This window comes from Rattus norvegicus, chromosome 9 (genome assembly GCF_021556685.1).
Source record: "Rattus norvegicus strain SHRSP/BbbUtx chromosome 9, alternate assembly SHRSP_T2T, whole genome shotgun sequence".
Taxonomy (NCBI): domain Eukaryota; kingdom Metazoa; phylum Chordata; class Mammalia; order Rodentia; family Muridae; genus Rattus; species Rattus norvegicus.
The window spans coordinates 17,827,394-17,851,356 of record NC_141542.1 but is presented as its reverse complement, the minus strand read 5'-3'; the positions used below and the strand labels follow the sequence as shown (position 1 = coordinate 17,851,356).

General features: G+C 42.2%; 1 protein-coding gene and 1 pseudogene across 6 annotated transcripts; both read left to right on the top strand.

Moving 5' to 3' along the window:
• Positions 1–1,451: 1,451 nt before the first annotated feature.
• Positions 1,452–7,887, top strand: LOC148003372 (reticulocalbin-1-like; annotated as a pseudogene).
• On the top strand, positions 1,797–23,538 carry LOC148003371 (disks large homolog 5-like). 6 transcript variants are annotated; one of them, XM_087568488.1, is made up of 8 exons: positions 1,954–2,378; positions 11,805–12,070; positions 13,456–13,590; positions 15,311–15,442; positions 16,171–16,330; positions 17,646–17,777; positions 18,434–18,617; positions 22,754–23,538. In XM_087568488.1, the coding sequence occupies exons 4-8, from the start codon at positions 15,313–15,315 to the stop codon at positions 22,757–22,759; spliced, it is 612 nt and encodes a 203-aa protein (XP_087424614.1). In that variant the 5' UTR covers positions 1,954–2,378; positions 11,805–12,070; positions 13,456–13,590; positions 15,311–15,312; the 3' UTR covers positions 22,760–23,538. The 6 variants fall into 6 exon arrangements, with proteins under 6 accessions (XP_087424616.1, XP_087424614.1, XP_087424618.1 ...); XM_087568493.1 differs by lacking the exons at positions 15,311–15,442; positions 16,171–16,330 and having other exon boundaries at positions 2,223–2,378; XM_087568490.1 differs by lacking the exons at positions 11,805–12,070; positions 13,456–13,590; positions 15,311–15,442; positions 16,171–16,330 and adding an exon at positions 1,797–1,859 and having other exon boundaries at positions 2,013–2,378.
• Positions 23,539–23,963: the final 425 nt, after the last annotated feature.

Below are 23,963 nucleotides of genomic sequence, written 5' to 3'. Positions count from 1 at the left end.
ATTTCATGTGTGTGTATACACTTTTGATCCTAACTCTTTGGAGGCATAGGCAGGTGGATCTCTTTTTGAGGTCAACCTGGTCTACATAGGAAAACCCTATCTTAAAAAAGCAATCAATAGGGGGTTGGGGATTTAGCTCAGTGGTAGAGCACTTGCCTAGGAAGCACAAGGCCCTGTGTTTGGTCCCCAGCTCCGAAAAAAAGAACCAAAAAAAATCAATCTATAAATAAGCAAATAAATAAAAAGAATTTAAAACACTTGAAATTAATATGAACATAATCACATCTTTAATAACAATTGATTTTTTATTGCAGATAATTCATATAATCCATTTACAAAATGCTATATAGTGTCATATGGGACCTCAATTTCATCGTAAAATAAACCTGTTTTTCTCTTTTCATTGGTTGCTCTTAGTTAACATTTTCATACACATATATAATTTATTCTGATTATTCTCTCCCCCACATTGTCTCATCCCCTCCCTTATGACTTAAACTTATACAGTCTTCTAAATTTAGGCTTTCCAAATTTAGGATTTCTCTTTTATTTATTATAAATGTATATTCTTTTACTTTTCCATCTACATTTTATTATATCTTAATAAGAAACCCATTGTGTCATTAGCATTATCTCAGTGCTTGGTAGGAGACATTCACATTCTTCAGTAGCTTGTCATCAGTGCAGGAAATGACATCGAGGTCTCTCTCTCTGTTTCGGTCTCTCTCTGTCTCCATCTCTCTCTGTCTCTGTCTCTCTGTCTCTCTGTCTCTTCTGTTTCTCTGTCTCTCTGTCTCTTCTGTCTCTCTGTCTCCCTCTCTGTCTCTTCTGTCTCTCTGTCTCTCTGTCTCTCTCTCCATCCCCTCCCCAATTGTTTTGTTTTCTAATACAAGGTCTCACACTTTAGTCTTGAACTCAAGACAATCCACCTACCTCAGCCTTGTGAGTGTTGGGATTCTAGGCATACACCATCTTGCCCAGTGAATTTTGTGACTCTCGTACATCCCTTTACTATTTCTGAATTATTTTTAATATTGCTGTGACCCTTTTCTAGCTTCTAGATGTGGATACATTAACTTGATTAGAAGGTTTTATTTTTAAAGATTTATTTATTTATGTACATGAACACTCTGCGAGTGTGCCTGCATGTCAGAAGAGAGCTTCAGACAGAAGAGGGCATTGGATCCCACTAGAGATAGTTGTCACCATGTGGTTGCTGGGAATTGAACTTGGGAGCAATGGAGAAGCAGCACTCTTAACCACCAAGCCATCTCTCCAGCCTGATAAAAAAGATTTTAAATTTCATTCTTTTTGTGTTTGTTTGCAATCTTTCTTCTTGAGAACACTGTGATGGAATGTCCAAATGGTAATTGGTGGCGGTTGGTAGAAGGAGCCATATGTGATGCTGCCATATGTGTGAGGGGCTGGCAACAAGGTGCAGAGCCAAGACCATGGCCCTGTGCCCTGAGGCTCGCCTGCTGGATGTGGGCTCTCAGCCCCATCAGGATGCCTTCAGGTGAGGAAAGGTGGTGGTGGCTTGCACCCTGCTGAGCCAGCCTAGGAGAGTGGCAACCACAATCACATTGTCCAAGCCCGGAGCCTGGGGCAGCGCGAAGCTCCGGAGGCAATGGCCACGGGTAGGTCACGGTGGTCCTGGGGACCACAAAAGCCGCCCTGGGCCTCCACAGAGCCCTGAGGGGGGACTGACTGGCTTGGGCGGAGCCCGGAGCTCCACACCACACGCCTCGCCATGTCCCGCCTCCAGGTGTTGCCTGCACCGCGGAGTGGGCACACGTGTCCTTCCCACCCCGCCGCTCGACCGCGCCGGAGCCCGGCCTCAGTGCACGCGGAGCTCGTGGGTGAGCGCGGGGCCTGAGGGGACGGGGCGCGCGCGTTATATTTGGCGCCCGCAGCAGCGCGTGTGCCTGTGCGAGTTTTCCTTCCGCAGGTGCCGGCAGCCGGGGCGCCGCCGCCCAAGCTGACTCCTCTCTCTCCCTCTCCGACCCCGGCAGGGCCCAGACGTGATTCTGCCTGCACGATGTCCTCCTTCCTGTAGACGAGCTCTTCGCAGGCGCCACATCGCGAACAAAAAGAGAAAAGAAAAAAATGAAAAGAAAAATCAGAAGAAGCTGACAGGGAAGGGGGCGGTAACGGCGTTGGGGGTCACCTCGGCCACGGGAGGGCGCGCTAAGACAGTGGCTGGGTTTCCAACCGAGACTGCAGCCTTGCAGTGTCCAGGGACGAAGCCCAGGCAAGCTCTGCCAGGGGACCTGGAGGCGTGGCGCTCGCGCGGACCCCTAGCCCGAACTCAGGTCTGGTACCCAGGGACAGCAAGCAGCAAGCAGGGCGGGCTGCACCACCAGAGCAGCAGACACAAGGTAGGTAGGAGACCCGCGTCCCTCCTTAGGCTCTTTCTGCCCCCCCCCCCCGTACCCCTGTCCTGGGAAAGCAGTGGCAGAAGGAGGCAATGCAAAGTGAGCCCATTGGGTAGGGGAAGGGAGGGTTCAGGGATGTATGGAGAGTTGAAGGAGGGATTGGAAAGCCCGTGGCATTAGGAAAGAATGGAGAGGTAATCGGAGTGTGCATGAGAGCTGTGCTCTGACATCCCCAGAGCAACTTGGGGCTGTCACCTCTCTCCAGATTGACTTAGAATTAAATGACCTGTACTTGCCAGGGCAGGACAGGCTTTTCAGAGGCAGGTTAGCCTGGTGGCACACTCCCTGTAATGTTTCTATTGTATGTTAAAGGATGGGTATCTTGGGAATATATTTTCTTAAAACCTCAGGCAATGAATATGTATTATTTAATAGATTTCTTCTGATCTACTTTGTAATTGGTTGCCCCTTGCAAGAGATTGTATTTGGAGGATGCAAAATACCCTCCTTCAATTACTCGGAAAAAGGGAACATAAACAGGGATTTCCTCTTTTTTAGCCTCCAAAGCTCTGAGAGATTACAGTTCCGCATAATGTAATTCTTTCCTGCCTGCTATGAGCAGGCCTCCAGATGAGCAAGTTCCTTTGGAATGGTTTTGCTTGTTTTTTGTTTATTTTCCATGGTGCTGATTAGAAAGCCATGAATTGTTTTGTGAATTTTAAATTTCAAGAGGTGGCACCCAGAGTTTATGGTGGTTTCCTTCACACACTGCAGTGTAGTTGCAGCATAAAAAAATACTTCTTGTGACAAGAAGTGGAAAAAGAAAGTTGATGAGCTAAGAAAAGTAGAGCCTTGAGCCAGATCAACCATTTGGCTTCCTCAAATGTGGAGCAAGCATGGAATGTGGCTTTTTCAGAATCGAGGGGGTTTTAAGGATAGGGCAGTGAATGCTGTCTGGTGCTAACCTGTCCCTTTTGTGGCTGACAACCCTTAGGAGAAGGTCAGAATGTGCCAATAGCACAGAGTTGGCACTGGTGGTGTTTGAACTCAGAAGTGCTCAGGAACTGTGAAAGTTTCTCTGTTATCACCCTGGAGCCATCTAGTGAAATAGACCACTGTGATGCTGTGTAAGAGGCCATTGTGAGGGCTGGAGAGATGGCTCAGTGGGTAAGAGCACCAAGTGTTCTTCCAGAGGTCCTGAGTTCAAATGCCCGAGACCACATGGTGGCTCACAAATATCTGTAATGAGTACTGATGCCCTCTTCTGCTGTGTCTGAGGACAGCTGCATTGTCTCACATATAAATAAATAAATCTTACAAAAGATTGTCATCTACTGCAGTTTCTATGTGGACAGGGCACAGTTGAAGGGCTTAAAGATCAAGTACATTGCCTGTCTTTACAGATCAAGTGTATCACCTAACTTTTAAACCAAGAAATATAGTGTATTTTTTGCTGCTTGTGTAGCTTTTAGTGATGTATCTTTTCTCCTAGTACATCCTTTGTTTCCATAATAGTTGTTTTCAAGTATATATGATTATCGCTCCTATTTGCAGAGCTATTCAATATTTTTATTGGTTAAATATTTGTGGTGAATTTACATTGTGATATCAGTAAAATGCTATGTGAAAATTTTAGAGAATATACCGGTTTGGGTAATTTTAATAACCTTTGCCCTCAAGTGGTGGCCTGTTTTCACATTGAAAAGACTGGAATTCATTACCATCCATAGCAGGATTGATAGGGAAGCACAATGGACAGCAACAGTGTTGTTCCCTTTGACAGTTGTGGGAGCCAAGAAAGACGTGTGACTTGCTTTTTGTGATTTACCAAATCAAGACTCAGTATCATTACTATACAAGCCCATGGAAAAAATGATCAAGTTTTCAGAAATCACCAGTTGAAGAAATGGTGGTTTTGTTTATATTGAATTCTGAGTTTCAAAGTTATGTTTCATTTTTCTTTATTCCTTAATGAGGCTTTTTATTAAGTATTTTATTCACCATAACACACTTAGATGCACAGTGCTAGGATCGTAGTAGGTGCTCATTAAATCACTGACCATTGGGGAGGAGGAATGATAAGAAAGTATGTATTTTCTGTAAGTTCTGTTAGTTTTGGGAACAGGTGGTTTGAGGTTTACCATCATAGTTTGGTATCTTGTCCCACATAAGACAACTTGACAGAACCCCCTTTCTGGCCATTATGTTCAACTTATTTTTCTCTTAATCATTCTTGAAAATCATGGGAGTAGTGTGGAAAATTGATTTTACCTGCAGTATAGCAAAAACGCCAGTCTAAATAGGTAAGCAGTTATTTTCTCCATGAGCTGATGTCTTAAAACATCTAGATTTAGGAATTTAGTGTTGTGTTTTCTAAACATACATGTACAGCATACAGATAACATCGTAATAGAATAAAGGAATCTTTTGATTTATCACCAAATTCCATAAAGCAGTGACTACTGCACAGCTCTCTTGGCCATATGAATAGCCGAAATTATATTTCACTCTTTTAAAGAAATAATGAAAGCACTTAAGGTTAAGCAAAGCCCATGGGAAAAGTTTGCTGTGGTGTTTCTCTTTGGTTTCTGGTGCTCTTTCTAGAGAATGACTTTAAGAAGTCAGGGTGGTCAGGTGGTCAGTGTGGTCAGGCAGTCATGAGCAGATGGTTAAGCGATGTGCTAGGGCCCCATAGGCCAGTGAGCCCAGCTGAGAAGCAGAGTCTAGCCAGTGAGCCTAGCTGAAGAGCAGAGGCTAGCCAGTGAGCCTGACTGAAGAGCAGAGTCTAGCCAGTGAGCCCAGCTGAAAAGCAGAGTCTAGGCAGTGAGCCAGGCTGAAGAACAGAGGCTAGCCAGTGAGTCTGACTGAAGAGCAGAGGCTAGCCTGTGAGCCTGACTGAAGAACAGAGGCTAGCCACTGAGCCTGACTGAAGAGCACAGGCTAGTCAGTGAGCCAGGCTGAAGAGCACAGGCTAGCCAGTAAGCCAGGCTGTAGAGCAAAGGCTAGCCAGTGAGCCTGACTGAAGAGCAGAGGCTAGCCAGTGAGCCTGACTGAAGAGCACAGGCTAGCCAGTGAGCCAGGCTGAAGAGCACAGGCTAGCCAGTGAGCCTAACTGTAGAGCAGAGGCTAGCCAGTGAGCCTGACTGAAGAGCACAGGCTAGCCAGTGAGCCAGGCTGAAGGCTGAAGATCAGTGATTTTAACCTTTATTTCTAAGTTCTTCAGTTTTCCTAAAAGACAAAAGTTTGCATCCATAAAGTTTGACTTAAACGGTTCTCCTTGCTCTCTTCTTCTTATCTCCTTTCCTCTTGCTCTTATGTCACAATAATTTCCTTACTCTCAATGCCTTACTCTGAACGCTATGCCTTTACTTCTAAGTTCTTCTTGAGTTCTGTTCTCTTCAGTTCAGTTCTGTCTAAAAAGCTTTCTCTCTCTTTGTCCTCAGCATTTGTATATCTTTCTGAACACAGCATCACATGGTGAAAAGTTCACCCCAAGTTTGCACAGGAATTCAAATCACAAGTTGGATAATCAGTTTATGACAGGGAATGTTTACATGCATATCCATGAAGAGTAATCATCAGGATAAACAGCTGTCACTAGCTCTGCACATTCATGGAGAGATAAAAGCTGTAATTTTTATGAGAAAAGAATAAGTGAAATTGCCTATAGGCAAATCCAGTCAATTATTTATGTTCTGTCCTTGCACTTTTGTAAATGATTAGTTCTCTTTTTATGAACCTTGATTAATTGGTTTATACCCTCTTAGGATGGGCTCTAATTTGTAGATGCCTACTTGGTATTGCAGAAGCAATTCACTCATGACAATTTAAGAAGGAAGAGTACTCAATGCAATTTTGATTACCAGAGAAAACATAATAGCTGTCCCATTATAAAGGAGCTTAAAATTACTAATCTAATTTTAGGAATTCTTATAGAATTATAAGAATTATAGGAATTAAGACATCATCTATTTGTCTGTACATCATCATGCCAAGACAATAAATCTTCGTTGCTCTGTGGTGATCTGCTCAAAAGAGTGGGGTAAAGAGCATGACAAATACAGAGGCAGATACTTGCAGCCAACCATTCAGCTGAGAGCAGGGTCCCCGATGGAGGAGTACGAGAAAGGATTGAGGGAGCTGAAGGGGTTTACAGCTCCATAAGAACAACATTAAGAAACACCCAGAGCTACCAGGGCCGAAAACCACCATCCAAAGAGTACACATGGACAGACCCATGGCTACAGCTGCATATGTAGACGAGGATGGCCTTCTTGGGCACAAATGGGAGGAGAAGCCCTTGATCTTGTCAAGGCTTGATGCCCCAGTGCAGGGGAAACCAGAAGAGGGAGGCAGGTAGGCCTTGGTGTTTGGGTGGGTGTGGTAACACCCTCACAGTAGAAGGGGGAGGGGGTTTTATAAGGGGTTTTGTGGAAACCAGGAAAACGGATAACGTTTGAAATGTAACAAAAGCCCTCTCTGGGAAGGGACAGCTGATAAGGTGCTCTAAGCCCCTACTTCCCTGCTGCCGCCCTTTGATCACGACTGTGGTGCATGATGTCAGCCTGGGACACTCCATGGGCTGCTGCTAGCACTGGTCCTGGCGTTCATGGCCAAGAGCATGATGAGCAAGGAGCACATGGTTTGTCCCGATTCAGAGCAGGGCGAGTGGCCACCAGAGCATAAGCACAGCTTCCTGTACGATCATGAGGTCTTCCTGGGCAAGGAGGACTCCAAGACCTTTGATAGCTAATCCTGAACGAGAGCAGGAGAGGCTGGGGAAAATTGTTGATCCAATCGACAGTGATGAAGGCGGCCTTGTTACTACTGAGGACCTGAAAGTTTGGATCAAACAGGTACAGAAAAGATACATCAACCAAAATGTGGCTAAACTCTGGAAGGATTATGATAGGGACATAGATGAAAAATCTCCTGGGAAGAATACAAGCAGGCTACCTATGGCTACTACCTGGGAAACCTTGCTGAATTCCAAGATAGCTCTGATCATCACAACTTTAAAAAGTTGCCTCCACGAGATGAGAGGAGGTTTAAGGCCTTGACGGTGACCTGACAGCTACTCAGGACGGGTTCATTGCTTTTCTGCACTAAGAGGATTTAGAACATATGAAGGAGATTGTAGTTCTGGAAATGCTGGAGAATATCGAAAAGAACGGGGATGGTTTTGTGGACTAGGATGAGTACATTGTGGACATCTTTTTCTCATGAGGACAATTGCCCTGAGACCGACTGGGTTTTGTCTAGGGAGCAGTTCAATGATTTCCCAGATCTAAACAAGGATGGGAAACTGGATTAGGATGAGATTCACCATTGGATCCTCCCTCAGGACTATGACCATGCACAGGCTGAGGCCCAGCATCTGGTGTATGAGTCAGATAAAACCAAGGATGGGATGCTAACCAAGGAGGAGATTCTAGACAACTGGACCATGTTTGTGGGAAGCCATGCCACCAATTACAGGGAAGATCTTACCAAAAATCATGATGATCTTTGAAAGAAACTCATCCTCATGTGGCCAACAGTCACATGCTTTCTACGGTTATTCTGGGTGATTGCTATATTTGTCAAGTATATAGCAGTTGTGTCCCTAAACAATAAGAAACCTTTCTAAAGCTCAAAAAAATCATACATTGCACCACAAACAATAATAGTAGGAGACTTAAACACACCACTTTCATCAATGGACAGATCAGGGAAACAGAAATTAAACAGAGACACAGAAAGACTAACAGGTTATGAAACAAATGGATTTAACATATATTTATAGAACACTCCACCCTAAAACCAAAGGATATACCTTCTTCTCAGCATCCCATTGTACCTTCTCCAAAATTGACCATATAATCGGTCACAAAACAGGCCTCAACAGATACAGGAAGACAGAAATAATCCCATGCATCCTATCAAAAAACCACGGACTAAGGCTGCTGATCAATAACAACAAATAGGACAGAAAGCCCACATACACATGGAAGTTGAAGTCAATGACAACTTGGTCATTGGAGACATATGAAAGAAATTAAAGACTTCTTAGAATTTAATGAAAATGAAGATACAACATACCCAAACTTATGGGACACAATAAAAGCAGCGCTAAGAGGAAAACTCATAGCTCTGTATGCCTGCAAAAAGAAACAAGAGAGAGCATATGTCAGCAGCTTGACAGCACACCTAAAAGCTCTAGAAAAAATTAAATAAACCCTAGAGGAGTAGAAGGCAGGAAATAATCAAACTCAGGGCTGAAATCAAACAAGAAGAAACAAAACCGAGTATCAAAAGAATCAGCAAACCCAGGAGCTGGTTCTTTGAGTAAATCAACAAGATACAGAAATGCTTAGCCATATTAACCAGAAGTCACAGAGAGTGTATCCAAATTAATAAAATCAGAAATAAAAGGGAGACATAACAACAAAATCTGAAGAAATTAAAAAGATCATCAAATCCTACTACAAAAACATATATTTAACAAAACTGGAAAGTGTGGAGAAAATTGACAATTTTCTATACAGATACCAGGTACCACAGTTAAATCAGGAACAAATAAACCATCGAAACAACCCCATAACTCATAAAGACATAGAAACTGCTATTAAACATCTCCCATCCAAAAAGAGCCCAGGACCAGATGGATTTAGTGCAGAATTCTATCAGACCTTCATAGAAGACTTCATACCAATACTGTCCAAACTATTCCGCAAAATAGAAACAGACAGAGCACTACCAAACTCCTTCTATGAAGCCACAATACCTAAACCACACAAAGATACAACAAAGATAGAGAAATTCAGACCTATTTTATTTATGAATATTGATGCAAAAATGCTCAATAAAATTCTTGCAAACTGAATCCAAGAACACATCCAAACAATCATCCATCATGGTCAAGTAGGCCTCCTAGCAAGGATGCAGGGATGGTTTAATATACGGAAGTCCATCAACGAAATTCATCATATGAACAAAGTCAAAACCACATGATCATTTCATTAGATGCTGAGAAATCATTTGACAAAATTCATTACCCTTTCATTAATAAAGTCCTGGAAAGATCAAGAATTGAAGGCCTGAATCTAAATATAGGAAAATGCAAAATACATCAAACCTGTACCTAACATCAAACTAAACTTAGAATATTGAAGGAATCCCACTAAAATCAGGGACTAGACAAGGCTGCCCACTCTTTCCCTACTTAAGTACAATATGGTACTTAACGTCCTAGCCATAGCAATCAAACAATGAAAGTAGGTCAAAGGGAAAAAATTAGAAGGGATGAAGTCAAAACACTAATATTTGAAGATGATATGATAGTCTACTTAAGCAACACCAAAATTCCACCAGAGAACTACTTAACCTGATCAACAACTTCAGCAAACTGTCCGAGTATAATATTAACCCAAACAATTCAGTAGCCTTCCTCTACTCAAAGGGTAAACAGGCTGAGAAAGAAATTAGGGAAATGACACCCTTCACAATAGTCCCAAATAATATAAAATAACTTGCTGTTACTTGAACCAAGCAAGTAAAAAATCTGTATGACAAGAACTTCAAATCTCTGAAGAAATTGAAGAAGGTCTCAGGTGATTGAAAGATCTCCCATGCTCATAGATTGGCAGGATGAATATGGTAAAAAATGACCATTTTGCCAAAGGCAATCTACAGATTCAATGCCATCACCATCAATATTCCTACTCAATTCTTTATAAAGGTAGAAAGTGCAATTTGCCGTCATTTGGTATAACATAAAACCCAGGATAGCAAAACTATACTCAACAATAAAAGACCTTCTGGGGGAATCACCATCTCTGACCTCAAGCAGTATTACAGAGCAATAGTTTGTATGGTATTGGCATACAGACAGGCAGCTCAGTAGAACATAATTGAAGACACAGAAAAGAACCCACACACCTATGGTCATTTGATCTTTGACAAAGGCGGTAAAACATCCAATGGAAGAAAGATAGCAGTTTTAACAAATGGTGCTGGATCAACTGGAGGTCAACAGGTAGAAGCATGCAAGTTGACCCATTCTTATTACCCTGTTCAAAGCTTAAGTCCAAGTGGATCAAGGACCTCCACATCAAACCAGATACACTAAAAGTAATGGATAAAAAGTAGGGAAGAGTCTCAAAGACATGAGCACTAAGGAAAATTTCCTGAACAAAATACCAATGGCTTATGCTTTAAGATCAAGAATCGACAAATGGGACCTCATAAAACTGAAAAGCTTCTGTAAGGCAAAGGACAGTGTCATTAGGACAAAAAGGCAACCCACAGATTGGGAAAAAATCTTTACCAATCCTGCATCTGATGGAGGGCTTATATCCAAAGTATACACAAAAGAGAAGAAGTTAGAGTACAGAGAGCCAAACAACCCTGTTAATAAATGGGGTTCGGAACGAAAGAAAACATTCTCAGTTGAGGAATATAGAATGGCTGAAAAGCACCTAAAGAAATGATCAATATCCTTAGTCATCAGAGAAATGCAAATCAAAACAACCCTAAGAATCCACCTCACACCAGTCAGGATGTCTAAGATCAAAAAATCAGGTGACAACAGATGCTGGCGAGGATGTGTAGAAAGAGGAACACTCGTCCATTGTTGCTGGGATTGTAAACTGGTACAAGAACTCTGGAAATCAGTCTGAACGTTCCTGGAAAATTGGACATTGCACTACCTGAGCACACAGCTATACCTGTCCTGGGCATATACTCAAAAGATGCTCCAACATACAACAACACATATGATCCACTATGTTCATAGCAGCCTTATTCATAATAGCCAGAAGCTGGAATGATCCCAGATGCCCTTCAACAGAGGAATTTATTTGAAATATGTGGTACATCTACACAATGGAGTACCACTCAGCTATCAAAAACAATGACTACGTTCAATTCATAGGCAAATGGAAAGAACTAGAAAATATCATCCACAGCGAGGTAATCCAATCACAGAAAAACACACTTGGTATGCTGTTGGGAGCGATGTCCTTGAAGCCCTCCATTATTGATGTTATTATTATGATTAGCATTAAGTATGACTGGGTTCATGCAAAATCCCCAGCAAGCTACAGAAGACTAATGCAAATGTGGTGGTCAAGATGAATAATCATATGATAACGTGTGACGTTAACATACCCAATGTCATGACCTGTAACCTTTCTGAAATACCAACATCTTGCTGACTTATAGATATGACAAACCTGTGACCCTTCTGACAACCTGTCAACATCAGCCGATTCCCTGACCACATGAATATTGTGTCCTTGGCGTGGGTAAATGTTTCTTACTCCCCCCTCTCTCTGTTACCCTTTTTATGGTACAAATTCAGCCTTGGGGAAAAATAAAATTGTCACCTTGATCAGACTCTTGTCTTGGAGTCCTTCGTCACGTCTCTTGTCCCTCATTCTCTTCCAGATTCTCAGCACCCCTCATTGACAGTATGCACTCATTGATAAGTGGATATTGACCAAAACCTCAAATTACCCAAGATGCAATCTACAGATCTCAGGAAACTCAAGAAGGATGACCAAAGTGCAGATGCTCCCACTCCTTCTTAAAATGGGGAACAAAAATATCCATAGGAGGGGATATGGAGGCCAAATCTAAAGCAGAGACTGAAGGAACGGCCATTCAGAGTCTGCCACACATGTGGCCCATATATATACAGCCACTAAAACTAGGTAAGATTGATGAAGCTAAAAAGTGCTTACCGAAAGGGACCGGATATACATCTCCCCTGAGAGACACATCCAGGGCATGTCAAATAAAGAGGTCAGTGCTGCCAGTAAACTGCTGAACTGAGAACAGGACGCCCTTTATGGGAATTAGAAGAAGGATTCAAAGAGCTGAAGGGGTTGCAACCCCATAAGAACAGCAATGCCAACCAAATAAACCACTAGCAAAAGACTATACGTGGACTGATCCAGGGATCCAACTGCATATGTAGGAGAGAATATCCTTGTTGGGGCACCTGTGGAAGGGGAAGCCCTTGTTCTTAACAAGGTTGGACCCTGAGTGCAGGGAAATGTCCGGGAAGGGGTTTCTAAGTGGCATGAATTGGGGGACCATACATATGGGAGAGGGCACGGCAAGGGGGCTTATGGACCAAAAGCTGGGAAAGGGAATAACGTTTGAATAAAACATATATATCTATTAAAAAAACTGAAATTTAAAAAAATGATACTAAACCAAAAAAAAATCAAAAAAATGTGAATAAGAAAGAAATTTTAGGTTTTGGAAAAAGATGAATGCCAGGTATTTGAAAAACTGTATGACCATGGTAAACACTTTAATATACTTGAGAAATTTTTTTACATGTTAATGAACTGCATCTTTTTTTAAATAGTGAATGGAAATCCAGTCCCTTCCTGGCTGTGAGGCTAGGGATCCAGATGTAGTGGAATTCATTATTTGTTGGTCCTAAACCTTTGAGTCTGCTTCTAACTCAGCTTATGCCAAGGAAACTAGGCCAAGGCGATGTCTAAGCCATTGACCAAACTATCTGGACTAACAATCACAGGTGAAATTCCACCTTGTAAATGGGAGGAGAGGAATAAAAGATACCTTTAAGGATTTAAAAAAGATGAAATGTACCCAAAAAACCCAATAAAAAAAGTTTAAAATAAAAATAACTTAGGAAATACAAAATACTGGGGTGCCATTCCACAATCATGATGTGTTTCTTCTTTGATAGCTTACAGGTTAATTTACTTCTCTATAACTGTTTTCTTATTTGAAAGTAAGTAATGGCATCATCTGTGGAGTGATGGTGAGAACAAAAGCTTTGCCGAACTTGAATAATCGATCCCTCCTGAGCATGTGCTTAACATTCTAAGCACAGGGAAATTTCCCGAGGGGATGAAAAAACAAAATCCAAACATAAAACAGGAAAAACAACGATGTAAAAACATTCTGCACGCTGGGTATGAAGGCGTGTTGCAACTTTAATCAGCTTTGTAGGTATTTCTACTAATCCCACAAAGAAACAAAAAACCTATCACAGTCCTAGCAGTTGCATCCAACAAAGAGAGAGCTGTGAGGTAGTGTGTGCTGCTTCTTTCCCCAGATACCCCTGGGCCTCAGGCCTGCACCCAGTGAGCTGGACCAAGAGCAGCCAGGTTGAAATTCCTGCTGCCATGGCAGGATTCTGCAGGAACATTTCCCTTTGACAACAAGGAACCTGTGTGGAGGAGACCTCTTGGTGAGTCTTCAAGGACTCTATGTGTCCTATTCTACAGGGAGAAGCCCTGCCAGGTCTTTGGCAAGGCCAGCCAGTTGTATGGGGAAGTCTCTGGTCCTGTGGCAGAGGGCGAGGAATGGCAGAAAGAATGGCAGCTCCACTGAGAGCAAATGCTACCCCTTCTAGGCCTATGACCTCCTAATTAATTTATCTTTTCACCCGATTCCCTATTCACATTTTCTTACTATCATACAACTGTGATCTTGATGAGCAGCTGGGCTCTTGTTTTCTTAATCAGTTCTTTGTTGTCACAGACGTTTTTAACTTACTCCAGCCCCTGAGAATTATTCATACCTTCTGTATGCAGTAGGACCCTTGGTGGGACTGTCATCTCAAAAATAGAAGATTCGGTAATCCAAAAGATTGGACTCCAGTTTACCTCAGGCCAGGAAAGAAGTCAGCCACCATTAGTAAAAGAGCAAGGGAAAAATTACATAGGAAAAACAAGTGGCTTAATCAGTAGAAAAGATCCTCAACTTCTAAGGCCCGCATATCTGCACCCCTCTCTTCTGAGCTTTGTATAGTGATGTTGTATAACTCTAGATGGTAGTAAAAGGCAGAGTTCTTCCCAGAAAGGTCAGACATGATTTTCACTCTTACATCTCTGAGCTCGGGTGGCATTATAGCACACATTCATGTTGAATTATTATAACACCTAGGATAAGAAGACAGAATCCATATATCACAATGCCAAATAGACTCCCTCCTGAACGTAAGGACCCATTAAAATTGAGGTTCAACCTGAACTCAGACCATTCCACTCCCTTCCCATCCTCCTGATTCTTATGTTTGCTACAAGTAAAACATCATGGTGCAGTCCCCAATATTCTCATACCTAGACTTGTCTATTCACGAAGAATGATATTGGAGAAGTGATGGCTATATAGTTACAATGTAGTAACACAAGGTCCAAGTTGACATTTGCTCACTGATGTCCAATTTAATTGTCTTGTTATATTTGAGAAAGGGAGGATGTCCTACATAATATATAAAACGGACAGAAATTTATTATTTTATATATGCCCTGTAGTTGATCACTATGTTCCCAAGTAAAAGGAGTTTTTATTGCAAAAAAATAGGATTATAGACCATTGATTTTGTGAAACACATGGATATGTAAATGGAAACAATGTCGGCTTTCAAGGACTGCACAGTAAGCAAATATTTCCAGGTTTTATACACTCAGAGGTATAGAAGAAATATATTGGCCTCCACAAAAAGGGAAAAGCTTAGGAATCGAAATGTGTGTCACATTTATTGTCTCGAGAAGTAGATTTTCTTTTAAGAAAAATCTCCCTCCTCCTTGGTCCCTAGAGTTTTGGGTGCTAAAGAAAATCTGTTCTCCAATTCAGGGTTGTAAGCAACCCTTCCCAGCAAAAGCATTGTTGACTTCTAATGAAGCAGAGAGACATATCTAGCTTTGAAATAGAGGTTGCCAAATGGTATTCCCAGTCACACATGGGAGACTGGAGGAAAGGGTCCCCACATAAATTCATCAGTGTGGGGAGAGCTGGTTAGTAGGTAGGCCATAGAATTTTCCAGTGACATCACCAGTAAGACGTTCACTGGACACTCTATTGTATCTAAGAGATCCCTAGAATCTTCTGTGATGTCACCAGTGTTGTGGTGACACCAACTGCCTTTGGGATATTACTTCAGTTCCCTTTGGGTTCACAAGCAGGCATGTTTCGCCAGCTGCTCAGGCTATTTCGGAAGGAAAGTGTTGATCAAGGAGAGACCGCACCAGGTCAGAGGGAAGCTGACTCCCTCTCTAGTGAAACAGGAAGGAGGAAATCATTCTGGGGAAGGCTTGGTGAGTCGTGGGCAGAGTTGGGGAACATCCTCAAGGAGGTAGGTTTGAGATGTGCCTTCTAAGACTAGTCCTTAGAAGCTGGAGCCTTGGGATTTTTCAAAGGCAAACCAAGAGTCAGGAGTTCCTGATCTTTAACTTGAGAGAAAGCCATAAAGTTGTAAGACTTCAGTGTCTTTTCTTGAAGCTTTTTAACTGTGAGTGTCAATGATTAGCAGGAGGAGGCACTGTGAGATTAACAATGTGACCATCCATGTTTGGGAGTTGAAGCACTTCATCCTCTAGATTACTGTAGGTTACATAAGTCTCTGATGACGAGAACAAAGAAGGATGCACCCCGGGAAATGAATTGAGTTCTCAGACACTTTGGGCTGGACCACACTTGGTTAGAGCTTGATGGTGCTAAACATTATGAAGTCATTATGAACTCCAGGATTATCTGCTCCACATCTGATATGATATAACAATGTCGCAGATGTTTATGTCTCAGTCAGATTATAACTTTCAGTGCCGCGGGTTGTGTAATAGTGAGTGTGGCACGTGTATGGCATTAGAGGTTGGGAAGAGGGACATAGCTTAAGAATCAACCTTTAAGAAAGCTTTTCTGCTCTTTCACGGATTCACCCAGTCTCTACCATTTCCCCTTCCTCAACCTCCTTTTCGGATTCAGAATGATCTATTCTGCCCATTGGTTCAAATATGCAAATTTAGTTGGGTTTATCTGTCTACAGGGTTTGGTAGGAAGGCATCATCCCAAAATGTCATCAGTAAGCAAGAGGAGTGTCTAAAGGAACTGGAGGAACTCAAATTTGAAATCCAGAAGTGTCAATTCGAGAGGGATGAACTTTATCAAATCCTGGATCTTTATATCTATGATGAGTGGGACCACAGGTAGTCATTATGCCCAGTAACCTGTTCACTGTCTTGCGCTCTCTCTGCTACCTCAAGATTTACTCATAGCACGAGAGAGTTTCACCTCTCATCCTGGATTTTAAGGAGCTTTGGCAGGCATTTGCTTATGAGATAAGCTAGGTGCTGTGTGTTTAGGGTCAACCTCTTTTGTATTTGACCCTGAGCCTCTTGGATTAGCATTGGTTCTGTCAACAGCCTGAAGGACCTGGTCACACTTGCTGCAAGTGTGTGTGAATGAAATGCCTGCACGTCATCACTCTTTCCTCTGGATTATTTCATTATACTCTGATTCTATGGCACCTCCATGCATGTAGTTGGCATTCTAAATGTGTTTGGATATGGGTTGCTATGTATGTATGTGGAAGTATATGTGGTGTTTTACTCAGGATCAGGACGTCTGGGACCTTTGATGGGGTCTGAGGATTTGTTTGATCAACACTTTGCAGGTCATGATAGTGATGAGTACGTGGAGGCCCACACTGATCAACAGAGCACTTTGCTCCTTCTGTATACGTTGGTGGCACCCAGGACTCTCCCGAGGGGAGGAGGTGCTATAAATCCTCTTCCCTGTCAAACTTAGTTATGCCCTCTGGGAATTCATGTAACAATAGAAACCAAGGATTGAGTATACCTGCTTTCAAAACAAGAGAAATGTCATCACAGCTTTCTCTTGGGCCCAAAGCTGTGGCACGGACTGCAGGAATCTTCTTCCTGAACTAGTCAATTCCATCATGCTAACCTTGCAAGCTCTTGAAGGCCAGGTCCCTCCAACTGGTACCGTGACTCTGTTGTCCTGTGCCCAGGATAATAAACTTAACCAGTACAAATACTTTGAAGGAGCAAGTATGTGGTACATACTGAGTTTAAGTAATAGAACAGTCTGATTTTAACTAATTTGTTTCACCTGCTTGATCTTTAGTTTTTTATTTTTTTAACTATCCAGGGATTGTTTATTGTGACCTAGAAATGGTCACTGTGGTCTTGACTGTTGTTATTCCCAAAAAGGCAGCTCTCAGGCTCTGCCCCCTCCTATATAGTGAGTCTTTGCAGAACCATATCTCTCAGGATTCCAAGGAGTCCTTATTTCAAAACAAATGTTTGCTTATTTACATAGAAATATTTTCTGTGGATTGAGTCTCACTGTTGGGTTTTGGTCTGGTTTTTGACTTTGCCATTTTCTTCCCTTCCACCATTCCTTGAATTTGAACTTTTTTATTATATATTTTTATTTACATTTCACCTAATTCTGAAATCGTGAGTTCAAAACATTATTTTTTCCTTTGGCCTAACCCAGGCTGCATGTCGAATTGCCAGTCCTTCAATCTGAACATGAGATGAGAATGATGGCTATGCAAATGATGACCAACTCAATAAGTGATGCCATGGAGAGGTACAAGGAGCTCATACAAGTGAACAGTTCCTACCGGTGAGTCGCTGACAGAGATGAGAATCCAGCACTAGGCAGGGAATGCTTCTGTCCTGTATGACTTTAACAAAAGTCAGGGCTCTGGTTCTGTAGTGTCTGACTCTTAACAAGAAGGCTGCCTCCTGGCAAGGGTCTTAGATTTGTAGCTCTTGGACTCAGTTGTACATGTGAAGGGTGTGGAAGACCCTCCAATTGTTATTTTCCCCGTTAAAGATCCTCTAGATAGAAATGGTTTGCACCATGATGGGAATATCAATCAACTCTGAATCTCTAGGACTCTGACAGGATGTCTATGATCCATGAGAAACACATGGATAGATTGTAGAGCTATTGGGTCTTCTATCCTCCCTCAGAGGGCATTTGACTTCTACTTGTAGATGATTTCAGCATACTATGGACATATGAGCTCCCTTATGGACCATTTCTTCTACCTTGATTTATATAAACTGTCTTAGTGTCAGGATTTTCAGAAATACTTTGATTCATGTGGAATGTGTCCTCTGGATTTGACCTCCTCTAATTGGTGCTAACATGTATAATGTTCTTCTAGTCTGGGGATTTCTGGGGATGAGGACCCTTGAAGGGATAATTGTACTTGCAAGAGTGACAGGCAAATAGAAGCTGCCTGGGATTTACCATTTATGTTTGTGGTTCAGCATCAGGCACTCACAGCTCCTGCGTGAACAAACTCAATTGGAGAACAATATACAGATTTTGCTGAATGAGAAGAGAGAACAGCTGGTGGAGCAGACTGAACTGCCAGCATCCTCTGAGGAGATAAAGAGGTTCTGCGAAGAGGCCGGAATGAACATCTGTGACCCCAGAGCCAAGCAACAGCAGGTAGGGTTAGGCCTCAGGGTCAGGGTGTCCTCATGTCTTACCATAAACATAGACAAACCAATGTAACTGTCTATTGACTGATCCATGTCCTGACCTAGGTCTCATCCAAGTGTTCATTCATGTGATGGTTTACAAGGCCCTCTGTTGAGATAGCCCCTTTTCAAGAAACTGCCTGTTTGGAAAGCAAATGCTCCTGCTCTTTGAGAATCTGCACTTCATTAAGGGAGATAGGTTGATCACACAGCACAGCACTACATGCCATTATGTATGGAGGGTGCTATGTGGGAGCCCCTCTTTAGACTAGAACAGGGCTTTGAGGGATGAAGCAAAAGCCTGGAGCTCATTTTCTTTTCAGGGATGGTGTGAGACTCAGGAAGTAAGTAGTTTTCAAGGAGGAGAGCCTGCTGGAAATGCCAAAGAAATGGTTCTCATTGTCATTTGTGGTGGCTTTTGTTCTTCCTCCCCTCATGTCCCTGTATATGAAGATGGTGACTTCATGCTTCATAGATCTTGGGTAACTACAGAGCCTGTGTATCAGCATGTCAGTCCTGTCTTATTTGAGTGCTCCTGCAGAGTTCATAACTGGGCCTTACAGTCTGAAGCTGGTTAGAAGAGCAAGGATGTGGAAAAGGTTTCTCAAAGGCTGAGGGTTGCCATGAGAGATTTGAGACTTCAAGAACAAAGTTATCAGTATATACCCCCAATTCTCAAGAAAGGTACATTGCTGTGCTGACCTGCATCTTAGGGAGCATGCGGGGAGGCCAGTTCATGACATGCAGTTTTGTCCAGTCATTATCTAACTTAGTCCTTTAAGCCTAGGTCTCTCAACAAACATGAAGCTTCCTTTTTTTGTGCTGGCCAGCAGTCTTTGCATCATTCGTCCAGTTCCAAGTGGAGCCCCCTCTCTTATTTGTCTCAACACATTCTTAAACCATTCAGCTATTTTAAAAATAAGGATTAGATTTCTTCACTTTACCTGAACAGAGTTATCGCCCGGGAAGATTCTGGATTGTCTTATTGGCTTCACCATGATCTTGCATGGAATCCTAGAGTGCATCCCTCTGCTGACATTTCTTTGCTGACTATATCATGGGCACTGCATTCTCACAGGATAGATTCCCTCTCAATATTGTACACAGTGCTGCATTCCAGAAAATTCACTGTATGTTATTTATTTAGCCTTATTCTGACTGACATTGAGGTTGTTTTAATATCACATGAACTCTAATGTGATGAAAAGTTCCTGGGAACTGACCATTAGTTACTGTCTTCTCTGATGCTTCCAAAGTCTTCTATGAAGAAAACAGGGTAGTTTTAGTGAGGGGCCTATGATGAGTCAGCATAGCGCTTGATGGAGTCTTTTCCTAGAAATCTCTCTCTTGGGGATTTGATGTTGTGTTGTTTAGGCTATCTGTGCAGAACATGTAACTTACTTGTCGGACCAGCAAGTATCTGCATAGAAAGGTTTCCTGAAGTGGAAATGAGTACAGGCCAGGGCAGCACAGCCTGCTTTAGTCTAAGAGACTTGTACACAGCATTGTTCCCACTAATTCCTCACTCAACAGGAAATGTGCTGCACAAGATCAAAGTTTTCATTTGTGCGTGCAAGTGAGTATCTGTGTATGTCTGTGTGTGTGTGTGTGTTTGTGTGTGTGTGTGTGGTGTGCGTGTGGGTATATGTGTGTGTGTGTGTGTGTGTGTTTGCAGTAGTGAACGTGTGTTTCCCTCTATTTCCAAGTTTCATGAGAAAAGTACTCTAAGCGTTCACTTTACATCCATGAAACATGAAATAGAGCTGCCCAGTCATTTGGCATCTCCATCTAGCTCTGTACAGCAAAAGGACACTTAAATTACTAATTTATTCTGTTTCCAAAAATTTCAGAACAGAATTATCTTGTGAAGTCTGGGGGAGGAGTGGAAATATGTTCAAGTGAGTCGTTTTCACAGGGGTAACAAATGGTACAGGCCTAGAGCTTGCAGGTCCCTTTTTGTTATGGTGTAGAAGCAGGACAATAGAATCCTTTAGAAATGCAACCCCCAAAAAGAGGACACAAAAATACCTGTAAAGTTAGATTTTCAAGTGATTAGGGGCAAAACTACTGATCTGCATTGAAATCCTTTGGAGCACATCAAAGGAATGGAGTACAGGGCGGTAAGTGCAAGGCTTCTGTATAAAATCCATGAGTTTATGCGGCTTCTCTGTTCTTTGTGAATTGTGAAAGCCCACTGGAAGGTTATGTCACTCACTGTGTCTTCTCCAAGGTTGCTTTCCACATTGCCTGCTACCATTTCTTTCCAGCTACCTTGGCACACTACAGCTTCCCCTGGGAGTTTGGCTTGGATTTTATTCATTGAGAATTTGAGTTGCTTGGAATTGTATCGTCATCCAGAAAAAGTCGCATAGCTATGCTGTGGTGCAAGAACAGGGCAGTTTCAGGAGCCCCTTTAGGTGCACAGATAATCCAAAGTGCTCCTCTATGTTATCTGTGTAGCATTCTGCAAGTGCTGTCGATCAACATCATTTTCTCTCAGTTAATTTCAGCCTCAATGGGTTAGGAGAAATGATGAGCTTCAAATGGGTCTGACAGTGTAAGAACAGGTAGCCCTATGAGAAGCCATGTTCAGAAAGTGGAACAGAAGTTTTAGTTAACCCAGTGATTCCACAACAAGGAGTAGGTATTGCCATTGCAACTAGGGAGCATCAGTGTTGTAGTGGTCCCAGAGTAACCTTGAAGGAGAATCTATCCAGACGTCCATCAGCCAAGGAGTAAAAGTGTACCATACGATGGAGCCCTTCCATGGATTCTGATTCAGTGTGAGATAATCCATGCAAGCTTTTACTTACTTATTCAAATTATCTGTGGAACAATCACATTACGGGGAGAAAATTTGTTGATTTGGATCCTGGTTATGGAGATTTCCTATGATTCTAGCTTTGGGCATGAAGTCACTCAGGCTATGGTAAAGACAGCTCCGATTAGAAGAAGCTGCACACTTTGGGGAAAGTCTGAAAGAGTGAACAAGAACAAGAGTCTAGTCCACCACCAACATATGATCCTTTGCTGAGCAACAAGACAGCTCTACACAGCCTTTGGGACTTGCTAAGCCGGATTGTTAATGGGGAAAGAACCCTGAGTCTATGACGGTTTATGAGAGGACAGCACATCACTGACTGAGCTATCTATAGGCTCTATTCACTATGTACATATCCCACTCAACATTTGTTTTTATGCCTCCAGCGAATCCTGGGGAATCTTTACATTAAGCATTAATGTTCAGGTAGGAACACAGGCTAGAATCCATTTGAATATCCTTTCCCTATATAAGTACCTGTTTTTGGTGAATGACCACCTACATGGACTTCAGCCTCAGGCAGCTAAAGAGCTACTCAGAGTATAGTTCTGGTACAGTTCATGTGAATTTTGCCCATGAAACGATATATATGTTCCTCTGGATTTCTTGCTATGTTCTACTCCTTTCTTCCTGTGATCTCTCCAGAAAGATCTGAGGACATTTTCTCTTCTGTCCTCTCACAAATTGCCTTACACTAGCCATAGACTTACAGGGGTGCTGTTCTGTTTCTACATCACAATCACCTTTAATGTCCGTGTGTACGCTGGGAAGATTTGCATGGAGCACATTCTCAGTGATTACAAGATATGTGCGGTAAGTATGAATTTGAAGTGAGATGGCTTCTCTGTGTATTTGCAGATTCAGTGGTTACAAATGGAAACTAGACGGGTTCCTTCAGTGCTGACATAATCAGAAATTTCACCTCAATTCTGGGCATGTTCTCCAGAAGGAATCCACATGGTATTCTAGGTTGCTCATACCTCTCTTGAACTCAGATTCAGACATAGCTAAAATGTTATTATTCAATGTCATATACCTGGACCAGTGGGAAAAATGCTCATTTTTCTCTTAATCCCAGTACAGTGCATAGTCCACAGTTCAAATTCTAGCAGTTTGAAAGGTGAGATATAAATCCAAGCACAGGTACTCTAGGACACTTGGGGATGCAGGGACTGACCTCAGGTGACAGGTCATGCTGGATTATCCAACTGAATAGAGCTGATGTAAGAGGGAGAGCTGAATTGACAACCGCTCAGTAAATCTTTATTCCCTTGCTCTGCTAGGTCTGAAATTCTCCAGCAGAAACTCGAACATGACACAGTCCAGGACAAGATCTACCTTGGAGAGAAGAACTACAGGAGGAGAACTAAGTGTGCACAGCAAATACACCACTATAACATCTCATCTGTAATGTCCATAGTAATTGTGGACTGCATTTTCCTCCTTAGTTTGATTTCTTTGGATTGAATACGCTGTATTTTCACCTTGCCTCTCTCCAGCAAGTGTGCACTTTTTGAGGGACTCAGAGAAGTGCTGATGCACATCTATCAAGAGCTGCTGGTCATCCAGAAAGACTGTGCACGTGTAAATTTGTACTTGTCCTGATGGGTCACCCAGAAGAGTTTCATGGAGATCAGTTCACAATATTGGAAAGACTTTGTGACAAAGTCTGTAATATCATTTATACTCAGTGTTGGATGGCTTTTTCCTTAATACCCCCACTCCAACAAAACAGACCTACTTCCACTCCTCTTGAAAAGATTATTACCATCACTAACTGCTTGTCTACTATGTCTCCAAGGCAAGCCACAGGCTATAAGTCTATTCTGCAAAAGGAGCAGCAAAAAATGCTTAGTGCAATTCCTCTATTTAAAGTTTGGTTAATTTTTAATTGTTTTGGTTATTTGGTTTTCCTTCTATTCATTTGAAGATTTGTTATTTACTGTTGTTGTTTTCTTCTTGCTTTTCTATTTTGATAAGGATATAGACTGTATATATTGACTACCTGCATCTGGTTACTATCAAGTAAATTGGATGTATTCTGGTCAATAAAGGAGTAATCTCAAACGCTTCACTCTTAAGAACCTTCTTTATTGATCATTAGTGTCAACATCTGAAGTCCCACAGCTATCAGGGAGGGATGGATCTCTGCTTTCTCATGGGGACTGGCATCAAATCACTTCCCAGTGAGACTGAGATTCACAGGCATTTATACAGTGACTGTGCACTGTGTTTCCAACTCTGAATTTCAACTTCATCATGCATACATTACCCACTGTGTATGCTTGCTGTCAAATATATAGTTACCTCTAAATTATACTCTGTCGATGAGAGTTTTGACCAAATTAATAGGATAAACATTAATTTTTCTGTAATACCTCCCAGGACATATAAACATGGTATAAGGGAGTTTAAAGCCATCGGGAATCCTGCACCCAAATCCTGGGGCAGAAAATGCTGAACACCCTGGAATGCAGATAATCCTGAGACCAC